General features: G+C 40.6%; 1 protein-coding gene across 10 annotated transcripts in view; it reads left to right on the top strand.

The window, feature by feature from the left end:
- Positions 1-27674, top strand: part of LAMA2 (laminin subunit alpha 2) — a 1150433-nt gene that overhangs the window by 142871 nt on the left and 979888 nt on the right. Inside the window, exon 1 of one of the 10 annotated variants that reach the window (XM_068231530.1) lies at positions 2914-2956. The exons of the other annotated variants lie outside the window; for them this stretch is intronic. Within the exon in view, the coding sequence (XP_068087631.1) occupies positions 2929-2956 (28 nt within the window). The 5' untranslated portion in view covers positions 2914-2928. Of the gene's footprint in view, positions 1-2913; positions 2957-27674 lie in introns of those variants that run through there. 10 annotated transcript variants of the gene reach the window in all.

Here is a 27674-nt window from a genome sequence, read left to right on the forward strand (position 1 = left end):
CCTCAAATTTAAATTCCAGTTCATCTTTTTTATTCTTACTATGCTTTCATGGCCTTCCTTCTTATACCTATATTTTGGCCAAAGTGATGTCGTAAGCTAAGAGGATTTTGCTCAGATTTTATTAGATGAATTTCAAGCTTACCTTAAGTGGATTTTCACTTGCTACTGAAACTTCTCAATAGCTGCAGATAGAGGTTCTATTCAATTTAGGACTGAGGAATTTATTTTATCAATTACAATAAGTGAAATACCCACCTTTTTATTTTTTTTTGTTCTATTAATATACAGGTAGCTTCTCAGTTACTTGGATTTTGAAAAAGCTTTAACAAACGTTGAAGTTGCTGGTCTGTGGATACACACGCACTGACAATAGCTAAAAAGCTTCCATCTTGTGTTACCAAACAGAATAGTTGTCATAAACCAGATCTGGATGGTATCAATCTGTGATTAATGTAGGAATACAGTTAAAAATACAAGCAGATTTTTGATGTGTAATGTGAGTTATAAGTGTAGACAGGATATATTTTGAAATGGAAGTGCATGTATGACTGGGCTACAGTTCACTGTAAATTGTTCAGGTTAGTCTGTAAAATATATAGACAGTATACAGTATGTGCTTAATATGCATTTCATTTCAGACCACCCTAGATAGGGCTTAAAATAAATGTTTTGACTGATCTACGTACAAGATCAGTTGACTGGAAAATAAATCTGTTCAGTTTATAAGGTGGAACTGCATGTAAATTAGCTAAACTATAAGCTATTGTTATGCTGACAGTTCAACCAAGAGTTGATTTCCTAGCTCTCATAGCACATTACAATCTTAAAGTCTAGCTGCAGCCATGGAAATTGCATAGTAGTGATTAAAAGCAAATTGATCCTGAGAGATTATTAAATCTGTCATTGCTGACCTCTTTGTAAAAAAAAATACTAATTGCCTGTCGGTCATCTGATATTATGACTTCTGTGCTTTGGCAGTCACAGACCTTTAGCAAGCATGTAGCCACCAGTTTAAATGGTGTATGGCTATAGCAAACATGATCTACATATGTGTTCTTTGTCTTGCCAATGACTCCATGAGTCTGATTTATTCTTGCCATGCTATGTGGCAATGTTCCGTGATTGGGAAACTATCCTAATCACAGACCTAAAAAAGCAAGAGACACACAAACTCACAAAGGCTTATCAAGAGCTCAAAAAGTAATTCCCATGATTGCAGTGATCACCAGCTAATAGCTTGAAATTCAGATTTTTAAACATGTAAAACAACAAGCAGGGGAGCATCATAAATTATTAATAAAACCTCACTGCAAGCTTATATATGTATCATTTTAGTATTTTTTTACAAACAAGATAAAACAGCATACCTCTCTCCCCAAATCTGATCAATCTAGGAGAGAAAAGCACAGCCTTCACCCCAAGCCTAGTATTAGCCAAGAAAGAAAAGCCCACAAACAAAGGTCTTTGCTCCCTGGTCAATACCAGCCCACATGGCTTGTAGAATTTCTGGGATACTTTACAAAAGTGGGCAGAAAATACCTCTCCCCTGCAATGTGTCCTTGTCCTGATGTTTAGGGCAAGGGGATATTCACAATTTTCTGAGCCAAAAAAGGGGTGGGAAAGAATAATGCAAGGGCAATGTATGACATCAAGGTAGACTTATGACATAGTCTGGTCAGCTCGCTAAAGATGGTGGCCAAATAGAACAGCTACAGCAGTTTTTATGGTCTCTTGGTACAGGAGCTCTTTAAAGGCAACTCAGCACTAACTTAATGAAATATGTAAAACCAACCATTGAGGGAGGGTGTGATAGGCTTTACTTAAGTTCGCGGGCTGTGCCCTAGCCCTTGTATGTATGTGCTCCATCATCTTCTTCAGCCAGACCCGCTGATGCTGCAGTTTGAAGTAGGGATGATCGGAAACAAACAAATTCTGTTCCGCCAGAATTCCGGAATTCCGCCAGCGCTAAATTCCGTCGCCATTACATTCTCACGGAATTTTGCGGATTTCTGCGGAATTCCGCATTCCGGCGGAAAAATTTAAGTAATCGCAAATGAAACATCGTTTTTGCTAAATGGTAGCCCATGGGACCTAGTGGCTGTTCCACCGGTCTTTTTTTTTGCAGCAGCAGATGGTGTCGCTTACGCCATGGGACCTTGCGGTGGTCCCATGGCGGTCGTTTTGGCACAGCAGGAGGTGTCGCTTACGCCATGGGACCTAGCGGTGGTCCCATGGCGGTGGTTTTGGCACCACAGGAGGTGTCGCATAAGCTTTGGGACCTGGCGGTGGTTCCATGGCGGTGGTTTTTGCACCGCAGGAGGTGTTGCTTAAGCCATGGGACCTAGCGGTGGTCCCATGGCGGTCGTTTTTGCGCCGCTGGAGGTGTTGCGTAAGCTATGGGACCTGGCAGCGGTTCCATGGCAGTGGTTTTAGTGCCGCAGGAGGTGTCGCGTAAGCTATAGGACCTATACAAAATGGTTGGGATAGGTGAGATAGCTAGGGAGCTGGTTGCTAACATAAGATTGATTGGTTTTTGTTAACACTGTGATTGGTACTGAAAGAATTCCGATTTTCATGCAGAAATCCATTTAGGTGATTTTTGTAAGCCTCTGATTGGTGCAGACATTCCTATTTTCATGAAGAAATCCTGTTGTTCTCACTTTAAGCTTCTTCTAGGGGCTTCCTTGTGATAGGCGTACGGATGGAACGGAACCACCAAATTCCGCCCGGAATTGCGGAAAAATTAAATCTGCGGAATGCGGTGAGCATCCCTAGTTTGAAGTGTCTACAGTGGAGTCGCACATTCTGGCCCCCACAGAGCATGACAGGAGATGTAGTTTTTTATGTAAGTACATCTTGTGCCCTGGGAAGACCTAAAACCTGCTGCAGCTGTGGATCTGGCTGAAGAAGATGTTAGAGCGCACAGAGATGGGATCTAGGGTGCAGCCTTCTGAAGGTAAGTAGTGCCTGTCACTGTTGCAATTACTAACACTATTCACAAATCTCCCTTAGTGTGAGGTTCATTTTATATATTTTATGAATATAGTGATTATAGAACATAATAAATCAGCCTGAAAAGAGAAACTAGTTTTCATGAGATCCTACAATTTATTTATTTTTGTTGTGCAAGGAGAGGGAACGCAACCAGGAAAATGATCTACACATGGTATGTAGGTATGTATCTGTACATTGCCATGGCCACTTGTATTCAAATCTACGTAAGAGCATCATTGCGCAAATGTGCCTTGGGACTCCATGAAATATTTGCCCCATGATTTATAGATAAGCCACTGATTTCAGTATCCTTGCATAGCATGAGGCCATAATGATGTTTAGCATTATTTCTTCAGGATCCTATTACTTTAGTAATGCTCTTTACTATTTTTCACTTTGAAAAATACAGTCTTCTCTTCATGCATTATTATTGTGACAGGTGTTAGCAATAGTAAATTTGAATATTTGTTTAGCAGGGAAAGTGCAGAAACGGCAACTGATGTATGACACAGCCAGCTGTAAATTGGGCCAGGCAGAGATCGGATATTTTTGGGACAGAAATGTCAGAGATGACAAAGAGCCAGGTTATCATTACTATCTAAGGACAGTGAGTAGTCAGTTTAGCACTGACAGAGCAAATGTCCCTCTGTGCACAGAACAGATGGTAATGCAGAAGGCACGAAGGCTGTAGATTTAGAGAAAAAGAAATAGAAAGTCACAGACTTCTGATAGTCTTTCATGTAAATTACACAGTAGGTCGCATATGAATCACATCAAACTCCATAGGGAAAATATATGCTGTAGAAAATTGCTTTGAAATGTTGTACCAGCATCTTCTTCTCCACCTTGAATTCTCCTTTGACAACCAATTTAATTTCAGCAGCAAGATATTGGACTTAATTTAGCCAGCTCTCCTCTCATTCCAATTACTTGTCAATATTTAGCCATTACATGGCCTGCTTTTATTACATATCCTTTTTATATAGCTTTTTTTGCTAGTCATTTGCTAAACCTATTTAACTCTCTTCACGCTGAATTAAATTCTGCTACAGTAACATAAAATGCAAATTTAATTCATCTCAGCTCCATGATTTCCATTAATTGTGTAAGCTTGTGAAATCAAGCTTTAAAGTGCATCTGAACTAAAATGCAACAAAAGACTTACAAGTACACATCACCATTGATGCCTTGTATTTACTTTCCTGTGGCTCCTGCCAGTGACCACCTGGAGACTTGTACCTGGTTACATTAACTGTGAATTATGACGGCAACAGCATCAGGTGTGAACTAGGGATGCTCATTCGGGTTACGCGGAATAGAAATTTTTGCATTACCAATCGGTAATTGCCATTTCCAATCAGAATTTGGGAAATGGAAATCAGAAAATGGAAATCGGAATTCCGATGAAATTCGATTTACCGCAACTCGGTAATTTAAGCCCAGTCAGAGAACTTAAAAGCATTGGACCAGAATTTTTCTGTGTAAACCGAATCACAACAGTAAAGTTAGGCTCTGTCCCCACTAAAGCGGAGAACGGACATTTCTTGTCTGTTCTCCGCTCATTATTAAGCAAAGAGTAAACGCTCTTATAGGAGCTGTTCACACTTGTCATGCTGCAATGGATCTGTGGAATCCGTTGCAGTAAGGGGACCGCACTTCTGTGCAGACCGTGAAAATCCAGCCAGGCTAGGCGGATGCTTTCCCCCATGAAGCCTATATGGGAGTGAACTTACGACGGACTCCAACCAGATCATTGCGGACCACCGGAGCTGAAATTATGTTGTCCATTCCCGCTGCACCGCCCCCCCCCCCCCCGATAATGCAGCCTACCTACATTTTTACGCACAGTAAAACTAGCAAATCTGAAGGGTCAATAAACAAAAACAATTTTATTTAAGTTCCTAATCCTAAAAAGGACAAGCCTTGATTCCCATAGTTTTACTTTGCTTTTAAAGGATACAAATCTAGGTTGAAAGTTTTGCTTGTCTCAGGCAAACAACAGGAGTTGTTTTTAATGCTAATTCAGCTCCCGTATAGACAGGTCTTGAATTATTGGACTTTTTACCTGTCCCCGGCTTTCATTTGTTTTTCTCAACCCCAAAGGTGTTTTATGACCATTAGTTACTAGTGAGAGTTGTGATTAAGTCATTTAGTGCCAGGTAAATATCTTAGTCTTTCCATAAACAGAACTTTATGTTTTGTTGAGAAAGTGTGGTGTGGGAATTGCATCATTTTTTTTTCCTCATCAGCATCCCGATTCTTCAATCTGCCATAATTGTTTCCTTGAGTCCAGTGAAAGTACACATATATTTTAAACTATTATCTACCAAAGCCAAATACAAATTATCTTGCCTCTTTTGAGATACAAAGACCACCACATCACCTCTATGTTTTCCAAGAAGGAAGAAGTGGGGGCAATTGTTAAAAGGGAGGGGGGGGGTTATGGTGAAATTTGGAATTGACCTTTAGATCAAATAGAATTGGAATAGCAAATACATTATAACATTCCTGCTTAGCTAAAAAATGTTCCAATAACTATATTTCCCCAAATATGTTTCTTGATGTACACAGCTATTCTAGTGTCTATACTATACTCAGCAGATTTACTTTTGCATAGAAAGGAAAATTAAGATGGCAGCCCATATTGTTCAGGGCAAAAATTCAGATTCCAATCTAAATACTAAATTCAGAGAATGGATAGCTTTCCTGCATCTGCATCTAACAGCTGGGCGAGTCCTTTATCTCACGGTTTAGTGTTGTTTTCAAGCCCATGATCATTTACACTTGCTCTATTATCAGCTGGCTTCCCTGTGCACATTTACAAAACTACTTCAGCTCCTAAGCTGGGCTGCCAGGCAACCGGTATTGTTTAAAAGAAAATAAATAGGGCAGCCTCCATATTCCTCTCATTACAGTTGTCCTTTAAACATTATATGAAGATACATGTAGCATTATAATTCTTCCAGTGGGCTCTAATAATTCTGAAGGTTACCTACAAAGTCACTGGAAGAGATTTGTAGAAATTCTAGAAAGCAATTAAGTTTCATATATATCTGTGTATCTTGTGAGCTTGAGGAATTAGAAATGTAGAGTCTTTACAATCACAACAGTTTCCTCTGCTTTCCTTTACAATCAACATTCATTATTAAATATGAAACGGATTTCCTGTATGCACACGAGACATGTTTAATCACATGGTTAGAACACTCTCAATGAAACAAGGATTCAAATGTTAATACTTAGTACCAATAAAAAAAAAATCTGCCAACTGAAACTATGAACTAGAAACCATGTTTTATGATAGAAAACTTTGGAAAGCCATTTTACTTCTGAGATCGTGTTTATTTCTGAGCTACTCAAATCTCGGCTTCATACATTTACATTTAATATACAGCTTTCTGCACAATGTCACATAAAATCAGATACCTGGAAAGAAAAACACAAACAAAAAGAAAAACAAGTCAGCAAATTGAAGGAACTAACTGAATATATTTGTACTGCAAAGCTTGTTTTGTGCAGCGTAAAATAAAATAAAAAGTTTTCTAAAGTGAGAATGCATCTATTACACTGCAGGAAGTGTAAAGACAGTATTGTAATACTTAGTGGAGTCACACACAAAATAGAAAACTCAATAAAATAAGCAGTAACAGGGAAACAAACAACCTAATGTGATAGCAAATAGTTTCGCTCAGTATAACTTTTCCATTTTTGGCAATATCACAAAACATTCCATGGTATCAATTCTGTGAAGGAGTGTCAATTGTTACTTACAAGCAAAGTAGATATCAAAAACAAGTACAAATCTGTCCCCTTCTGCTGAGCATCTGCAAAGTGGATACCATCATTGGGAAAAATCACAGACCTGCCTGTTGAAAGGAAAAACATTCTGACTTCAAAGGCCAGCTAAAATGAGTAAAGTCAGGCAAAACACTCTCCTGATTGTATTTTTTAAAACCTGAATTATCTGTTATAAATATTTACACCATTATATTATACTTTTAAGCCATATTAGAAACATCATTTTCTCCAAAAGCAAGGTCACTGCACTGCTACAGACACTATCCAAATTACCTTAACCCTTTCCAATTCTGTGTCAGGCTACATGCGACATTGGAATTTTTTCCCTTCAGCTTCAATGTGGGTTATAGTCCGACAGGGGTAAATATGGCAGCCTGCCGCTACGGGTGCCATTACTTTGACCATGGTCTGCCGCATGCTCCGCGGCTGAGCCGCTGCGCCATGTAATATAAATATTACGTGAACGCATTTGGGCTTTCAGGGACATTACTGGATCTAGTCTTTCATTGGGTCAGGCTACTTGTTTGAAAACATGGTTTAACGCACAGCAGAACCACAGGGGGCTGTCTGGAGTCCTCCATTCTTGGTAATTGCCTCTCTCGCTCCTGGCTGGACATTGTTACTCTTGTGTCCCTGGATGAACTTTAATATGTTAAATAACTGGGTTAACTTTAATACCTTTTCATCTTAATAGCACCCTGTAAGGAAACGCGGAAAAGCCGCCGCAAGGGCTCAGAGTGAGGCGGCTGTTTCCGCGTCCAACATGGCGGCACAACGCGGAGAAACCGCAGCATGCCGTATGGGCAGAGCGGTGGAGTCCGCGTTGGAGGCAGCAGATTGCACGGATGGCAGAGCTACTGACAGTGCAGCCGGACGCGGGGAAACAGCCACTCCCTTAGAGAGCGGGGCGGCGGTCCCCGCATTTGAATCAAGAGTCACATTGCAAGACATGTCTGGTGTGGCTGGGACTGCTAGTCCACACAGATTCAGAAAGACGCGCGCGCGCGCTCAGAGGTAAAGCTTATATGACAGCCAGAAAAGGGTCAGCTGACCAGGCCGGTCAGCTGACATTTTCACCACTTGCCATTGGTCCAGCACTTAGGGAAGCACTGGAGAGTACCTTACTATATATACTGGGTGCTGGGCATTCTCTGGTTGTCTGCTGTTGCGATCACAATGTGGTAGCACTCAGACATTGTTTGTATCTGTGTTCTAGCATAGTTTTCAAAGGTGTTGACATCAAGGCGTTCACACCTTAGCATTAGGAACATTGCATTGTATTATTTGTTATGACCTTCCGCCTGTCTGACTATCCCTCTGAACTTTGATCTTGTACCTTGCTATTTCTGATATCCTGTTGCCAAACCCTGCTCGTTCCTGGACTCTGTATTTGCATCCCGATTCTGTACCTTAGCTGTCTGTGTGTTAACGACCTGGCTAGCCGACCTCGAGAACTGGCCTTACTGTTAGAGGCAGTTCCCAGACCTGTTAGTGACACCCTTCCTCTCGGGTGTCACTCACGCTCTGACCTTCCTATCCACAGCCTAGCTCCTCCCTCCTGGAGAGTCTAGGCCATAGGAAGGAACATACTTCTGGAGAAGTACTCAAAGTATACTGTTGCATTAACACTCACTTGTTCTCCCTGGTGTCCAGAGGTTAGTAGATATATCTGATTATCGGTGATACTGCAGATCACCAATAATCGGGTATATTCTGTATTCCTGGTAAGACTGCAGTTCACCGGTAATCAGACCCTCTCTGTGTTACACCGATCGTTACACACCCTCTATAGGCTGCTCCATGGCTTTCATATCATCTTGTATGCAATAATTTTATCCAGTTGATTGATTATTGATCGTTGATTGTATTGATTATTGATCAGCTTATAAATTATTTTCTTTATGAATTTTTGATTGCCAGCATCAATGATGGGACTTATTAGTGTATTTGTGGCAAATGTCATGTTAATTGATTATTATATGTGGAAATTCATGGAATCTAATCAAATTATTATTATTATTGGTTTATAAAGCGCCAACACATTCTGTGGTGCTGCACAAAGTAAGAAACTAACATGGGGTACATAATAATACAGACAATGGTATACACCAATATACAAAATACATAATTGGTGGCAAAATACAGAATTGATACAAAATACAGAATTGGTAATTACAGTGACAAAAGTAACACAATGAATAAAATGTAAAATAGATTCCAAAACACAAATGGGGGATGGAGCCCTGCCCTTGCAAGCTTACAATCTAAAGGAATAGGGGGAAAACAAGAGGTGGGGTAGCACACAATAAACATACCTAGAGGCAGTATGTTTTAGGATATCTAGTAGGAGTGCAACTTGGCCTTAGGATAAGTGTGTGTGTGTGTGTGTGTGGGGGGGGGGGGGATGACAGAGGAGGGGTGAACCAAGTGTAAAATCTTGTATTCGTGAATGCGAGAGGGTAATTCTAGAGGAGGACAACGGAAGGTCCCTTTCTGCGTGGTGCTATATAAGGGGAGTCTTTATCCCCCCGCTTTTGCATCATATATTTATCCCCCCGCTCACTCACTAGGTTTAGTGTGTGTTTGTGGGATCTCTTGTTCCTACTAGAATCTGTGACTTCCTAATCCCAAATTCTACCTTTTGAGTAGTACAAATTAAACTATTAGGCGCATTTTTGGATCCTTTTTTTGCTTATCACCACTTGCTTTCTACAAATATAACCACCCTCTGGGCTCTGTTGTTGTCTGTTATTTCCATGTACTATTAAGTAGAGGATGTGCAGGCACACTCTGAACTCCAGTACTGGACAGAGTGCTGAGATTTAACCCCATCACCCCACATGTGAGAGAGAGGCTATTATTTACAAAGTAGTCATGCTTTTTATTCCAATGTAGGAATCTTGATTTCAGTTATCCTCTACATTTTTTCAAAGATCAGGAACTATTTGTCTACCTCATTCTTGATGCTTGGTTAACCAGATGTGCTTTAGAGGTCATATTTGCATGCAAAGAAGGCTAGAAAAGACTCTCAAACAGGCAGAAAATAAAGGATGTGCAAAAAAGGGGGAATGTCAGAATGTGAAAAATATTTTTTTTTTGTAAAGCTAAACTGCATGTTAAGTGTGAGTCAAAAAGTCTGTACAAATAAATCCTCTATGCACTATTTATTCATGTCTTTTTATTCATGTCCTTGTATGTAACACACTGTAATCCATAATGATTGCTTATAAAAGCAATTTCCTATTAGTCAAGCCAATTTCTTTTGTTAATGAACCATTAAGGCACAGAAAAGTGGGTTTGTTCAACAAGCTGTCAGTTGTGGATACCTGCAAATGCATGTAGCAAATTACAGAACACTTATAATATGTCAGAGCACTGAAGTGGAAAAAAACATTACACTGACAAACAAGCACAAGTACAGCCACAGAGGAAGTGTGTTATACGGCTCTTTTAGCTCAGTATAAACATTATCTGAATCTACCCAAGACTGTGCTTGTTAAACACTCAAGACAAAGGAGATGACATTCTAGAAGTAATGTGCTATGGTGTGCAGTGATTTCAGGCTGTATTCAGTTCACAAATCCGAGAAAAATAGTTGTTTCCTCAAACACTTCCCTTAAAACATAGCAGGGCAGTTGTAGCAGAGCATGATATGTTACCTGTTTCTGGCAGAAAGACAGGTTCTCCCATCTTTCTTTGGCGCAGCTCCTTTTTGTGAAGCCTATCTCCAAGTGGTTCCCCTCCCTGCATGTCATGTGACATATGCCAGAAATTGCAAGGAGATGGGCTGCACAATGGTTATCTACACTGGAGAGAGGAATGAGTACCTGTCCCACCATGGAAGTAGGTAAAGTATCACACTCCACTGCCCTGCATGTCATCTTAGGAGCCCCTTTATCTCCAGTCTTTCCCATGTTGGTGGGGGTTGCTGGGGATTTTGTATTGCCCCTGCCTCTGGCACCAACATAAACAAGGCCAATCAATTCTTAAAATTCACATCAATTATATTCATCAAAAGTGTGTGTGTGTGTGTGTGTGTGTGTGTGTGTGTGTGTGTGTTTGCGGGGATGGGGAGACAACATGCTTACCTTACTTGCAGTCTTATTTATCCGGGTAAGCGAAATAAAGGCGCAAGAAAATCAGTAACATTTGCTGATGGTTATAGTAAAATATCTGTAAATGTTACTGATATTTAACTACAGCAAAACCTAACCCTAACCTCACACAGATCTCTCCCCCTCTGATGCCTAACCCTAACCACCTCCCCCCGCCAATGTCTAACACTAACCACCCTTCCTGCTGATACCTTACCTTAACTGCACCCCCTCAATACTTAACCAGAAAAACAACCTTCCTAACACTTAACCTTAAAACTCCTAAACCCTAACCCTTATTTGCCCCCCCCCCCCCCCCCCACGCAAATCTACCTCAGAAAATTAAAAATACCAGAGGCACTGTAGAAATTTCAGCATCTCCATGGGCATCCATACAAATGTAATTTATAGATGGAAATTTGGGCACTGGAGTGGGCACTATCTGTAGCCCCAGTTTGCATAGTGGGCCACCCATATTTCCACCTATGAACAATATTTGAGTGTGTGCTTATGGTAGTGCCCAAACTTCCATGGTGCCTCCGGCACCCAACTTTCCTTTTGTTCTGCTGCTTCCATGCGGTCTTCTTCTAAACTACTGGAGATTGTAAGTAATTTTAGTACCTGCCTTCTTATATTGGTGTTGCAGTGCTTGTTGGGTGGGGGACTTGGAAAAGGGCTGAAAAGCCTGAGGCACTGTGCATGATGTTGTCTGTTCCGTACTGCTATTCTGCAATAAATCAGTAAAAACATTGTTTTGCTTTCTAGCTAAATCACCTTAAGCCTTTGGAAGATTGGATATAGAAGGGTAGATGGACTCTCCCCTGTAGCAATGACTTCTGGAGATTAGAATACTCAGACCTCAACAACTATTTCTGTTTCTTTAACACAAGGTCTTGGGTCATTCAGCTAGAGCCTTGCTGCTCCCCCATATAGGACAGAGATTTCAAGGAACTTATCATTGTTGGCAACTTGATTGGCTGCCTATAAACATGCCAACATCAAATTACATATTTAAAGAGAACCTGAACTGAAAATAAAAGTCAAAATAACCATACACGGGTCATACTACTTACCTCCTGTGTAGTCTACTCATCAATCTCTTTCTCCTCTCCTGCATCTCGTTTGTCTACCATGATCAATGGAATTCTCCGTCCATTTTAAAAATGGCCATTGCCCCATAACAGCTTCCTGGTCAGCTCACTGCTAAACTGTAATATCACCCACTTAAGCCATAGGGAAACATGGACATTATCTTGCACATTCAGTTGTAACTGACAGCTGCTGATATATAACTGACAGCAACTAGTATACTTCAGTTCTGACAAAATACTTTCAGAACTGGAAGGGTGCACTGTAAGAAGAAAATGGTGTGCTTCTGAGAGGAACTGACAGTGAGGTTATTATGTAATATTCATTTGCAGCTATGTCATGTGCTTATGTTAAATAATGTTCCTCGCTTCAGGTTCCCTTTAAGGGGGCGTGACTATTTGCCCATGTGTCTTGGGAGGTTGAGTAGCAAGAGCACATGCTCGATTGTATAAGCAGGTGTGTGTGTGTGTGTGTGTGTGTGTGTGTGTGTGTGTGTGTGTGTGTGTGAGAGGGGGGGGATGGTGCATGGAGCAAGTGATAGGTTTGTCACTAAATAGGGAGTAGTTGCAGTATAGTTGCTTTAAAAGGGGGCACTGTTGTGAGGAGATTGTAGAGATGTGTTGTATGTTTTAGGTGTCACTACAGGGAAAATGGCGGCAGCTATGTTTAGAGTAAGTGGAAGTATGCAAGTAGGGGAGGAGTGGATGCAGCAGTATAATGAGATGATGTCTCTAAATAATTCAATCTTAAAACAGATTAGTGAACTTGTTAGTTTCAAATATCAGCCGGCACACAGTACATGCCACATTAAAGAGGACCCAAACCAAGCATTTTTTTTAAATTCAAAATATTTAGTTGCACCACTCTGACACATATAAGATAAATAAACACTCCTTCAAGCCTATGAGCATTTCAGTGCATGCTTTTCACCCTTCTCTTTTCATAACTAGGGTTATACAGGTGGCAGCCATTACTTCTGAGCTTAGTAGGAGGTTTTAGATCATGGGTGTGTTTGTCATCAACTACCCTCCCTCACAGGGGCGTCGTCTATGTTAAATCTCAAAATACAAAATACGCTGAGATCACCTCCCCTGTGACATCATCAGTAGAAGCCTGTGTTTTGTTTTTATTTTTTATCTCCTCCACCAGTCTGCCGGATTCTGTCCCGGCAAAATGAAAGGAAAGGAGTGGTTCCTCCAATAAATGTAAAATATTTTATATTTGTCATCATGCAGCTGAAAAAAAGGCTGCTATTTATAATTATAAGTTAGAAAATAGATTTTATTTCTGAAATCTTGTATTTTTAATTTGGGGCCACTTTAAGTGGGAGACGAGGTGACATAGGCGCTGCTTAACCATAAACAACATTTTAGGCTGGTTCACAATTTAGAGTGTCATGAGAGTTGCACATCTAGATACAAGCAATAAGCATCAATGGAACCCTAAGGCCTCGTTCAGACTATACACGCTGCCGTGCGCATTTTGGCAGCGCGTATAGTGTGCGACGCGCAAGAATGGTAGAAGGGCATAGACAGCCCTTCTACCGTTCCCATCATATGACTGCGCTATCGCGTGCTGCACGCATTTTTGGTAATCGCAGCGCAGATCCCATTGTTTGTAATGAATGGGATCTGCAGCGCAGCGCATAGTAGCGCAGATGGCGTGCGATCGGACATGTTGCGTTCCGATCGCACATCCATCTGCGCTAAATGATGTGAACGAGGCCTAACTGTTCAGTACTGGAAGATCATAGATTCCTAAGAAATGCTATAACTTAGCAGATTTATGTGTTGTTTCTGCATTTAAATTAGTTGTCATCTCAGATTTTTTTCTTCTCATTTAATTACTGGCTTATCATATTGACTTGTGGCTTTGAGTAAATTAAATGGGTATTAGTCTTGTATTCTGTACTTTATTTTCTCTAAGGTACATGTCCACTAATTAATTGTTTTTAAAAAGTAAAAGCCAATAGAAATACAAATGTGAATAAAGGAGTATCCGTCCATAGCAACAGTTAAGCATACAGTCAGTTAAAATTATGTTTCATTATATTGTTAACGCGGGGTTTATGAGGTAAACATACTGCATGCAGGTGGATAGAGCATTCTGTCAGACCTCAAAACAAAGGCTGCACTGTGAATGTCACATTGATTTTGCATTGCAATGTGATGTTCTGCTATACTGTTAACCTAGCCCTACTTACCTCTCTGTGGTGGCTTTAGAAACCTCCTGTGCACCCCAGTATCTCTCCCTTAGCAAAAGGTAGTAATGAGCACAAATTTCACATACATGACATTTCATATCAAAATTCGCAATTACAATGCAAAATTGTAATGTGAAATTTCGCAAAAAATCATCTGCAACTGTAATTATTCGTAATTTTGCGTAATATTGTGCTGACTTTAGCGGTTATTGCCACTAGAATTGCTACATACAGTATGTTAAGGAGAATATTGGGTGCAAGTCAAAAAATTATAATTTTTCAAAAAACTTGACGTTTTTGAGAAAATCGATTTTAAAAATGCAAAGGAAAATAGTTTTTAAACTCATAAAAATTACAGTTTAAAAACCATTTTTCCTTTGCATTTTTAAAATCGATTTGATTTGTACCCAATATTCTCTCTAACATATGTAGCTATTTTGGTGACTATGGCATGTAAGGGGGCCTTGTTATTCACTGCTAAAGTAGGCATGAAATTACACAAAATGTATGTGAAAATTTTGCAAAATTGCAAATGATTACATAAAATCAATTGCATTTACAAATCCAAATTACATATGGGTGCAATTGCAAAAATTTAGATTAATTTTGGGTAATCGTAATTAGCTGATTACAATCATCACCAGCAAAAAGAGTCACAGGGTTTTGTTGACACTGCCCTCTTCCTCGCACCTTCTTTACATGACCACGTTCTAGTCCATTGTTGATTCCAAAGGATGACATCAAAATAGGTCGCTTCTGCAGTTCTTCAGTTTCTACTAATGTCACATTTTTGGTTCATAATATATTTGTTTCATATAGTAGTGATGGTCAAGTAGATGCAAATAACTGAGTTGATGCAAATGTATGCACATTTTATGCAAATGTATGCAGCTTAAAATTGAAACAATCAAATCCTGCTGAGGTAAAATTTGATTGGTTCATTTTCAAGCTGCATAAATGTGCATAAAAATGTTATTTGCATCTACTTGACCATTACTATCATACAGATCAAACATTTTGAATGTACCTCTGACCATGAACAGTTTAGCTATGTAGCCCTGGGGTTTGTAGTCATGCCCTTGGAGGTAGAATTTTTCTTTTCATGCAGGTTTTGTTGATTTTGAATTTCCACAAAAATAAGTTGTAACATTTTAATCGACAATCACTTTGCTTTATGTGGATGTTGACACATTGCTGACATTTTCATGCGCCGTAAGTTTCTGACTTCTCTATTCAGAGAAAATTCATCTTTGTGATTATGTAAACAGCGACAGATTTGTCTTTCTGCATAACATAAATACGCACAGGTGTTTTGAAGTCTGAGAATATTTGCTTTAAAAATGGTTCACACCTGTTCTTTACTTCTAGCAAACAGAACAATAAAAATGTTATTTAAAGATGGAAAGTCTGAGCTGTGTGATATCCCTGAAGAAACCTTCTATGATAAATGTATATCTCCCTAAGCAGTTCTGGGGGATTGTTATCATGTAATAGGATACAGCTGTCTTATCATGATGCCATCACTATTTGACCCTTTGGCTGCCAGTGACATATTACCTAAGCTATAGATGTGCTTCGTTTAGGCCCAATGCACAGGTGATGTCACAGCAATCGAGAGATTATATGAGCGAGCTCAGTGCACTCATGCGATGTACAAGATGAAGAACACAATCCTTTAATACAGATTTCACTCTTTCAGAAGACATATGGTTCAGTAAAGGAATGTGTAAGTACCAAATGGATTTTTCAGGAAATACTTCTTAGGTTCTTATCATATTACAGTACATATTGTCTTTATGGGAGCACAAGAAAAAGATTTTGAGTGTTTACATAAAAGCCAAATCAAGTATTTTTGTTTTTTCATTGTGGTTCATTCGGAGGGGGTTAGACATTTTTGGGGGATTTATTGCTGTCAGTATCTCCACTAGAGATATTTTCCCACTCTTTCTGGGAACTCTGTGTAGGTTTGTGGCTTTAATTGTTATATTTGTTGCCAGGGCCCGGCTGGCCTTTACCCTGAGCGCCGCTCAGGGTGCCTCAATGTTCCTCTGAGAAGGGGTGCCTGGAGCCTCTGAAGTTCTGCCCTCAAATCACAGCAAAGACCTGCCCCCAAAATCGCCACGAAGCTCTGCCTCCAGACCCCGAGGTGATTCTTTTCTACTTTCTTTTTCCTGTAGATGCTGGAGAGGTGGGTTACATTACCCCTTTCCTGTACACTGCATTACCCCTTTCCTGTACACTCTCACCACATAAAGTTGAGGGCTCTATGGGTACCTATACTGGGGGAGGCTCTGTGGCTACCATTAATGGGGGGCCTTTGCTGCATAATCCGTGCGGCATGCACAGATCATGCGGCAACGTGCTGCAGACTTTGCATCTGTAATGCAGCAGTTCCCTGGTCACTGCAGCCTGCTCACTGGGACGCATCACGTGATAGACTTAGGGAAGTGTAACCTAGGGTGACACAGTGGCCAAGTGTGAAAGGGGTCTCAGCGATTTAAAATACACACTATACGAAAGCTGTTCCTTGATTGACAAGTAACTAACAAATCTATATTAAATTAAGAATCCTACCTAATAAATATTGACCAGTTTACAATGGGCAATCGTTTGTTCCACCCCCCCTCCCCCCAAGGAAAAAAAAGTGTACCATGTGCAACTGTTCAATAAATATTTACAAAAAAATAAAACCCAACACTGCCACTTTCTTTTTTTGTAATGCTACTGAGAAATCGATACTGCTGTAGCGTCTGAGTATTAAAGTCCAGAAAAAAATAAAATAAAAAAACAAAACAAGAAACAAAGAAAAATCAAAAACAAAATCTCTTAAGATTAAAAAAATGAAAAGCTGTATTTGTATATCATTTTTCTTGTCTCAGACTCAAAGCAATTTAAGAGCTGCAGCTAATAAGAGCACATTCCGCAAGCCACCTTGCTGTGCTGTGGAGTCTTGCTCAAGGACTCCTTACAGAATACATACTGGCTCCTGCCAGGATTTTAACACTGGTCTCTGATGTTAAAGACAGTGCCCTTGACCAGTACATTATACAACTAAGAATCATCAAACTAGGTTCACGCTATGGGCATTGCATAACAGACCTGCTATAACACAGGCACAATGCAGCGCACACTCTGCAGGTTAAAAGGTACACTTCATTTTTATGGCTGAACAATTGCTATATAAAAAACACATTTTCACATATGTTATCCTGAAATGCACTGCAGAAAGTGTGGTAGGAGAACATGATCCATTACAATGCAGAGATGTGAACATGCCCAAAACAATTATATGGGCAGTGAGTTCACATACAGCAACACAGCACAATGCACCACGTAATGTTAATGCATCCCCACTGCTCCATAAAGGGAATACATTCAGCCCATCCAAGCGAGCAGCTGCTGATCAAATACAGTAGCTGGCAACTGATTAACTCATTAGGAACAGCAAGCTCAGGCCCCTTTAAAGACTAGAGCCTTTTTTTCATTTTGCCATTTGTGATTACTGTGATTGGCTCACAGTGATCACCTGATAAGGAGCCAATAAAACTGGCTCCTTACCCATAGGAGAAAGTTTGGCTGTCACATGACAGCCGAATCTGTGGTGGGAGTGAGCAGGGATCTGCTTGGGATCACAGAAAGCGATGGTGTAGAATCTACACCGCATCAGCGTTAGAAAGCCACAGATTATTATTATTATTTGTTGTATTTATAAAGTGCCAACATATAACGTAGCACTGGACAATAAATAAATACAATGATACAAAGAATGACAGATGTTACAAGGTTATACAACATAGGACAAAGCTATACAAGGCAAATGGTACATGATCATGTGATTTTGGGCTGATTAGGTAGGCCCTGTAATATAAGTATGAGGGGGTCATAGGAAAGGAGCACAGTGATGGGGTACATGATATCATGTAATATATATATATATATATATATATATATATATATATATATATATATATATATATATACACCCATTTATAAATGGTTTTTTTTTTTACTTTTAAAACATTTTTCCCTAACTTTATTGAATGATTGTTGCTATTTGCTAGCAGCAATCAATCACAGGACTGCACACGCGCATGCACGAACGCACACATGCACAATCATGTGCATGCAAGTGCACACGAGGGGGGCGTCAATTTTTAATGCAGCAAAGTCCTAAGACGAAGTCGGCACACCATCACCTTGTCCATGGGTGCTTGGCCAAGTGACATAGGCAGTGTCACAAGATAATCCAAGTTGCAAAGATCGTCAGCACACCAGTCTCAAAAGCACTTAAAATTTATTGTGCCAGTTTCCACAGGATAGACCAACAATTGTTTCGAGGGCCACGCAGGGTCCCCCTTTATCAACCACATGCCTTGATAAAGGGGGACCCTGCGTGGGAAGAGGGAAAAAAGGGCGCAGGCCCCTAGTGGACAAAAAGGGCGCCGCCATTCACTCTCATAATAAATAACGTTTAATGGGCGCCGAGCAGGAAAAAAGGGCGCAGGACATAAATAACGTTTACAAACGGCGCCAGGAGATTTTTAATGATTTATAAGTGTGCTTGTGGTGATTTACGTTTATAAAATGCACCTGTGCCGAATAACGTTTATAAAAATACTAAACATATTAATCTTATTTAACTAATTAAAACATTATTTAAAGTTTTATCCCTTACTGTTTGTATAACATTATTATTCACAAAATAAAGCGATCAGTACGTAACGTATATTGCAAAATATTTTTTGCATCCACAATTAGTAAAACATTATTATCCACATAATAAAGGGGGGTCTTAGGTTTAGGCACCACCAGGGGGGTCTTAGGTTTAGGCACCAACAGGGGGGTCTTAGGTTTAGGCACCAACAGGGGGGTCTTAGGTTTAGGCACCAACAGGGGGGTCTTAGGTTTAGGCACCAACAGGGGGGTCTAGGGGTTAGGGGTAGGTACAGGGAGGGTTACTTAGGCACCAACAGGGGGGGTCTTAGGTTTAGGCACCAACAGGGGGGTCTTAGGTTTAGGCACCAACAGGGGGGTCTTAGGTTTAGGCACCAACAGGGGGGTCTAGGGGTTAGGGATAGGTACAGGGAGGGTTCTGTGTAAGAGTAGGCTTAGGTATAGTTTTAGTAAAATTTTAGTAATAATTACTAATGTTTTACAACACTTATTACGAACGTAGTTATATTTATATCATCGTTATAAAGAATATTTTCAGATTTTATTATAGGAACAAACCGTAAATGAAGGTTATTCACAATAATATAGAATTATAACAATTAAACATATATTATTGTTTTTTTTAATAAACGTAATTATAAGTTTAACTTTAGAAACAGGGAAGATTAACGTTTTCACAATTTCCGATTTCATAAACATTATTTAATGATTTATAATTTTGTTAAACATTATTTGTAAACGAAATATAGCACACTATTTTTATAAACTCTATTAATGATTAATTATTATTTAGAGTTTACACCCCACGCCCTTTTTGTCCGGGCGCCCTTTTTGTACGTACGCCCTGCGTGGCCCTCGAAACAATTGTTGGTCTATCCTGTGGAAACTGGCACAATAAATTTTAAGTGCTTTTGAGACTGGTGTGCTGACGATCTTTGCAATTTTTAATGCAGGGTGTAGATTCTACATTCTAAAACCTACAGCAGCACTAATTAAAAGGTAGAATCTACATCCTAGAACCCGAAGCAGTTAAGCATACTCGCTCAGTACACATTGCACGGCGGTGCAAAATTAGTGAATTACATGGTCATAATTTCAGAATACTTTTAGAATTTGCTTGTCCAAATTCCTTGCACTCTGACGTTACAACATCCTAGGGGGGTGGTTATCAGTTTGGGCCGCTAACAGTCTCTCCTTCTGGTGACCCTAACTACACTTTTTCTGGAAAGCGGCCTAACCTTTTCAAGACAGAGTATATCCGCATGTGTGATTTGAAACATCACCACCAAAGCTTATATACTGCGGTTGCCGTTCCACATCCCGGGTTTGTGAGTACCATTTTTATTGGTCTTATTTATACCATTTGCATAACATACTACACCATAAGGGGCTCCTAATCTCTTGTGCTCTTTCCCCTTTCTGAAAAATCCCAGGTTTTTCAGACCTCCGCTATGAATGAACAATAACACAACATACATAACAACATGTACTATAAATTAAACAACATGCAAATAAGTCTGTAATTGTAAAACAGTTTCACAGATAGACTTACACGAATGTGGTCTGAAACATACATTTTCAATGTTATAAGCAATCTCAAAAACATTTCCCACACATAACACTTAAAATTAAAATTATTTTTTTTTCCATAGAAAAGGAATTGAAAGAAAAATGATATTAAGGAGTACATCATGACATCTCCAAGCCAGCTGTCTTTGCTCTGCTTTTTTGATCTTGTGCTTTGAATCTTCCATCTGCCTCCTCTAAACAAGATTAATTGATTAATTTATTGAGGGATAACATTTCATCTTTCAAACATATAAGACTCCCAAACATATCTTGTATCTGAAATACTAGTACATTATTTATGCTAGATAGAAAGAGAAGGCACATAAAACACCCTACCATCAGAAGCACAGCCTAAGATCACTAGAGGCTAGCTTGGAAAAAAAATCAGGTGTGAGCAATTGTTTGGAAACCAAGAGCCCAATGCATGTTCAAGCATGATGGGATTTGTAATCACACAATACATTTAAAAATATTGGATTTAAAACTGAAATTATTCGTATTTATTTTTGGAATATATTTATGGCTTTTGTTTACAAGAAATGTACCTAAATTGACAGATCATCCTGACATTTATTTGACATTTATATGAAGTGCTATATTCAGAAATGTCAATCTTGCATTTGTTTATGATATAAAGCTTACTTAAAGTGCATCTTCAACTCCCCCGCCCCAACTTCCAAGGCACCCCCCCCCCCTCCTAATCAACTCATCTCTATAGTTCAAGTATTTTAACAAGTGCTATTACACAGCTCTATGTATGGCATCTCTTTTCTTGCACAGTGGCTCTGCATTATTCTCACTGGATAATGCTGTCTTCCTTTGTCAGCTAATACTGAGATCAGAGTGATTACTCCAAGTGCTGTATACCCAGAGCCAGGCCTGTTTCTAGGGGCTGTGCAGCTGTGTGGCAGCCCTGAGCGTTCAGATGGAGAAAGGGTGCTGTGACCTCTCCCTCCCTCTCCCCAGGGGACTGCAGAGTAATTAGCTCAGGGAAGCACTGTATACAGCTATGCAGACTGGCCAGGGGGGGGGGGGGGGGCATCTCCCCCCAGGCAGCCTTTCATTCAGTGATTTAGGGCTGGTCCAGTGTCTGGTGTATTCGGGTTTGTTGTTGTAAGGCAATGTGAATCTTGAGGCTAGCTGATAAAAGTGCAATCAGAGGACAGGCAAGCTGGTAAATATACACAGCATGATGCAGAGCTTGCCTGGAGGGTCCGTGGGCAAACATCTGTCTGGTCTCTCCCCATTGTTATTATGACTGCATGTGTGGATAAGGTGTTATACAAGTTTTGACAGTCCCTAGACTCCAGGAGGGCTACTTTCTGACTTGTGTGAGAGACTGGCAGGGACAGGAGTCCTATTACAGGCAAGTAGCCTCTGTGTGATGTGCAATACAGATAAGCTCTCTGCTCCATCTCAGGCTACTCTCAATTTCTCTCCACTCCTCCTCTCTCTGGGCTAGTGCACGCCAAAATAGCAATCGCTAGCAATTTGTGAGTGTGATTTTGTGAAGCGATTTTCAGAGCGATTTTTTTAATGAATTGCTCCAAAAAATGCTACATGCAGTGTGTTTGTGATTTTGAAAAAATCACAACGCTACTATGAGAACACCGTCATAGGGTAACATTAGCCAAGCGCTTTTCAAATCACTGTCGATTTGAAAAACACTCAGACACACTGTTGTTGGGCACCAGCTTTCCCTCATTCACCTTTGTTTCCCTCTTCCCCTAGTGAGGCCCATTATCATGGCAGCCCCAGCCCAAATGACATCACACACGCACCCCATGTCATATATGCCAGTAGTCACGTGGAGCGCCAATGCGGAAATACAAAAAGAACACTCTAGGGACAGCGTGACAGGTAAAGTACAGGCATGAAGGGGGGGGGGGCGGCTTATCTCTATTGCAGTACCACATCAGAGAGGCTACTTGCCTGTAATTTGACTCCTGTCCCTGCCAGTCTCTCACACAAGTCAGAAAGCAACCCTCACCAGGATTGCACTTTTACTTAGCTTTCCTGTATGACAAGAAGACATAGCCAGCCAGCACTAGGGGAAGAGGGAAACAAAGGTGAGTGAGGGAGAGCTGGTGCCCACCAACAGTGTGTCTGAGTGTTTTTCAAATCGACAGTGATTTGAAAAGCGCTTGGCTAATGTTACCCTATGACGGTGTTCTCATAGCAGCGTTGTGATTTTTTGAAAATCACAAACACACTGAATGTAGCATTTTTGGGAGCAATTCATTAAAAAATCGCTCTGAAAATCGCTTCACAAAATCACACTCTCAAATTGCTAGCGATTGCTATTGCGATTTTGGCGTGCACTAGCCCAGAGAGAGGAGGAGTGGAGAGAAATTAAGAAAAGCCTGAGATGGAGCAGAGAGCTTATCTGTATTGCACATCACACAGAGGCTACTTGCCTGTAATAGGACTCCTGTCCCTGCCAGTCTCTCACACAAGTCAGAAAGTAGCCCTCCTGGAGTCTAGGGACTGTCAAAAACTTTTCAACTTGTATAACACCTTATCCACACATGCAGTCATAATAACAATTGGGAGAGACCAGACAGATGTTTGCCCATGGACCCTCCAGGCAAGCTCTGCATCATGCTGTGTATATTTACCAGCTTGCCTGTCCTCTGATTGCACTTTTATCAGCTAGCCTCAAGTTTCACATTGCCCTTCAACAACAAACCCTAATACACCAGACACCAGACCTGTCCTAAATCACTGAATGAAAGGAGGCCTGGGGAGAGATTTTCCCCCTTCCCCCCCTGGCCAGTCCGCCCCTGAATGGGGGCAACTATACTGGATACCTATACTGGAGGCACCTACCTGGCTAATCTATACTAGGGGCAATTATACTGGGGCACCTATGCCTGGCTACCTATATTGGGGGGACCTATAGCCCACTACCTATACTGAATGCAACTAGACCTAGCTAACCTATACTGCAGGCACCTATACCTGGCTCCAGGCACGGGGGGGGGGGGGGGCACAATTTTTACACTCTTGCCCTGGGTGTATTTTAGCCTAGAAACTACCCTGCCCAGAGCTAAGATCCCTGTGGATGTATAGACTGCCTCCCTCAATGCAATTGTATCATTGCAGTTAACACATCAAATCAGGGGGTGTGCCTAGTGGTTCAATTAGTTTTACCTCCAGCTTTGTGCAAAGCTATTAACCACTGACACAAAACTGAGAGAAGAGAATGTAGTTATTCCTTACACCAAGTTGTATACTGTTGCTATGGTTTCCTACAGGTTTCCTAAAACACTTGTGGCAGCTGCATACTAAAGTGATAAGGGCTCTTTCACACTAGAGCCCTTTTTCTGCGTTTCAACGCAAAGTTGATACCTTGCGTTAACCAAGGTAAAATGAAAGTCCATAGACTTTCATTTTACCTTTCACACCCGGCACTGTGTTACGATGCGTTGCGGTACGACGCACCAGGGAGCTTTTTATCATTGGGAGCTGGAATTTTCCTGTCGGGTTAATTAAATACTACCGCCGCTGATTACGTTGCACCGCAGATTCCCGACTACACGCCGCAGGCTATTCCACGCGTGCAGGAAACGGCTCCTGCACGCGTTGGCTAATATGAAAGAAGCCTAAGATATTACATGTTTTTTAGTTACAAAGTTGCTTGTCTAGTGATGTTGATATACCGGTACTTATGCTAGCGGAGCACCATGCATTGCGCAATTCCCTTGTTAGGCAGGGAACTCACTTGTCCTTCAGTTTTCTGCGTGCGTTTTCTGCACACCAAGTGAGTTTCTATGCAGGAAAACTAGTGCATTTTTTACAGCAGCTAATGTAATAGATTTTAACATTGAAAACTGACAAAATGTGCAGAATTATCATACAGAATGTCTTTTTTATGCGGGCGAAAAACACATGAAGTGTGAACTAGCCAATTGATTAACTAGTTCTTAGTTTTTTTGTGCAGAAAACACACACAAAAACAGTCAAGTGTGTTTCCTGCCTTTAGGGGTTCTTTCACACTAAGACATTGCGGTTGATACGACGTTAAGGTTGCATAACGTGCCCCTAATGCAACGCATGTTAGTATTGAAGTTGGACGTTATATTGAACTGCGTTATGCATCTCTTGATGCATACCTGATGTGTACTTTTTGACGCATAGTGATCGAACGAAAACTGTGCATGCGTCAAATTTAAAAAAACAAAAACAAAACATTACTGAGCATGTGCAAACGTTCTAACGCAGCTAAATACGAGTATAACGCACAGCATGCTGCACTTTCATTTAACGTGCAGCGTTATACTCCAACGCAACGTGGGCACTGAACAGCCCATTGATTTTTCATTACTGTGAGTTGTTCTGCGTTAGGGGCTGCTGTAACGTGCGGCTGTAACGTGGCACTGTGAAAGCAGCCTAAAGGGAATCTGAAGTGAAAATAAACTTATGATGTAACGATTTGTATGTGCAGCTAAGTAATAAAACATTAGCAGAACAGATATGAGTCTAATATTGTTTCCAGTACAGGAAGAGTTAAGAAACTCCACTTATCTATGCAAAAGAGCCACTGATCTCTCCAACTTTCAAAGTCGCAGAGAGCTCTGTCTTCTGAAGCTTATTATCTCAAGTGTCTGTCACTGTATTTTGTTAACTTTTTTTCAGCAGAGAAAAGTTCAAAAGTTCACTAGCCTGCTCTGTGAAATCATTTAGAATGCTGAGTGTAATGTGTAAACTGCAAATATTAGAGTATCATGCAATGTTATAAAAAAAAAAAAAAAAACACACAACAACAACAACTACTATATAACTAAAATAAAGATATGAGAATACTTTCTTTGCTACTAATGTTCTAGTAATTATCCATAATACACAACCAATTCATTATATAATTTTTTTTTTTTTTTGCTTCTGTGTCACTTTAAGGTTTTCTTCTACATAATTTTTCTCTTTTAGATCTGACGTTAGTGGCCCCACAACATATTCCTATTGTGTCTATTAACATTCATTTTACTTCATTTTCTGGACCTTTGCAAAACTGATTAGAATTTCACTCTGATATACCATTCAGCTGTGCTTTTTGTTATTTTCCAAATTTCATTCTTCAGTTTTGGACTATAAAATTATCTTTAAAAAATTCTTACAAAAATTATCTTTCTTGCTAAGTCCATGTTTCACAACCAAAAGGTACAACAGACATAATGGTTCCTGGGGTAATTGATTGGATAACCCTCTACTGTGCGTGGATTGGGGGGGAGGCCATCTTAGGAGAGGAAGGGGAGCCTGATCCCGTCCGTGAGGTCGGGAGCGGCACAGGGGGCTATCACACTGCGGTGACCCGGCGCGGACGGCGTTCTCCATGCATTTAAAAGTGATTAAGGTACTTCTCTTTTTTTTTTACCTATTTAGGCTCGTAAGTCCTTTAAGGATATCCCACAAAATCACATAATTTCAACAACAACAACAAAAACAAACAAACAAACAAACAGATTAGTATTGATACAGTCTAGAATACAAGATGGAAAAAAATAATTTTTAAATTTGACTAATCAACATTCCTGTACCAAATTTGTGGACCAAAAGTGGTGTGATCAGTTTATCCTTGAAGGACAGCCTACGTGACAGGCCTTGCTATGCGGAGTATGCATTGGAAGCATGTCAGTAACAATAGCTACCTCTCTTCGCTCCAGCTCCAGTCCTCATGTCTCCTCTGCAGTTTCATAATTCACTGTGAGAGCTCCAGGACTTTACTGCAATCACATGACACTGAGCCCAGAGTTCTCACAGTATGAAGCTGCAGGGGAAATACAAGGAGAGGTATCAATGGTTACCAACAAGCTTCCTATATGTACTTTGCAGCAGGGCACACTTCAAATTCACACTCTGCATTGGAGAACTAGGGTCAGACAATGGGGGTGGATCTTATTTGTAATGAATATTGTGTTAAACATTATAATTTCCATTGCACATAAACCATTTTTATTTGTGTTTTTATTACTTAGCTGGCTATGTTTTCAGTGCTGACTTTCTGGATAATTGTCATACACTTCTTGGCTGGGATAAGCAGAAGTCTATCAACTGTTCAGACTACTCCCCCTATACTATCATCAATTTATAACAGTAGCCTAGTATCGGCTGGGAGGAGGTACCAATCAGTCAGTTGCTCTGAACACAGAGATTACCTTGCCCATGTCTTCTTTGTGTTGCACTCGAGTGAACAGGAGGCAGGGGGTTTTGTAGTCAGATGACTGGACTATACCAGGGGTGTCAAGCTCAAATACAAACTGGGCCGAAATTGTACACTGGGACAAAGTCACAAGCCAACCACAATGTCTAGTGGCCTCCTCCCTTCCTTATAAGGTTCCCTGGTTTCTAATAGGTCCCTCCAACCCCTATACAGTTTCCTGGTGTCTAGTGGTCCCCCTCCCTCCCCTATACAGTTTTCTGTTGACCAGTGGTCCTCCTTCCACTATACAGTTCCCTGGTGTCTAGAGGCCCCCATCCTCCCCTATACAGTTCCTAGTGTTAAGTGCTTTCCTTCCTACCTTCCCCATATGGTTTCTCCGATGTTCTAGGGTTTCACCTCCAATATAGCTACCCTGGTGGTCTAGAGTGGGCTAAACATTATGCAGAGTGGGGAAACCACTTGAGAGACAAATTTAATGGCTTTGAGGGCCAGATTTTGCCCGCGGGCCAGAGTTTGACATGTATCGATTACACAGAGGAAGCCTCTAGATTCTAGAGGCTTCTATGATCCTCCAGATCTCCTTTGCTTCAGGCTGGGACCCTCCTTATCTTAATGGCTGCTTTCCCCTCCATGTACCAGCACGACCACACTGCACAAGCACCACACGGGTTTGCGCCTGTAGAGTAGCACAGAGCCACTCATGCACTGAGAAAAAAAACTGTGGCTCCATGCTACTGCTCAGATGCAAGCTGTAGTTTGCACCTGTACAGTGCAGATACACTCTTACATGGAGGGAAGTGTGGATGTGACTAATCTTTGGACTTTAATGTGGAATATTGTTCAGAGGCTCCCAAGATAGCGCAGGAGACATAGGGACACCGGAGACGTATCTGGACCATCCAGAGGCTCCTCCTGTTGAGGTAAGTATCTAACTTTTTTTTTTTTTTTTAAAGGTTACAGATATCCTTTAAGAAATTTCCTTCTATGTTTTAACATGCTTTTAGCTGTGGAGCACTGCAGACACTGCCAAAGCACAGTGAAGACTGGGACGTGGCAGCCCTCTTTTTTGAAACATAGAATTTTTTCCCAAGCC

Source organism: Hyperolius riggenbachi, chromosome 4 (assembly GCF_040937935.1).
Source record: "Hyperolius riggenbachi isolate aHypRig1 chromosome 4, aHypRig1.pri, whole genome shotgun sequence".
Taxonomy (NCBI): Eukaryota; Metazoa; Chordata; class Amphibia; order Anura; family Hyperoliidae; genus Hyperolius; species Hyperolius riggenbachi.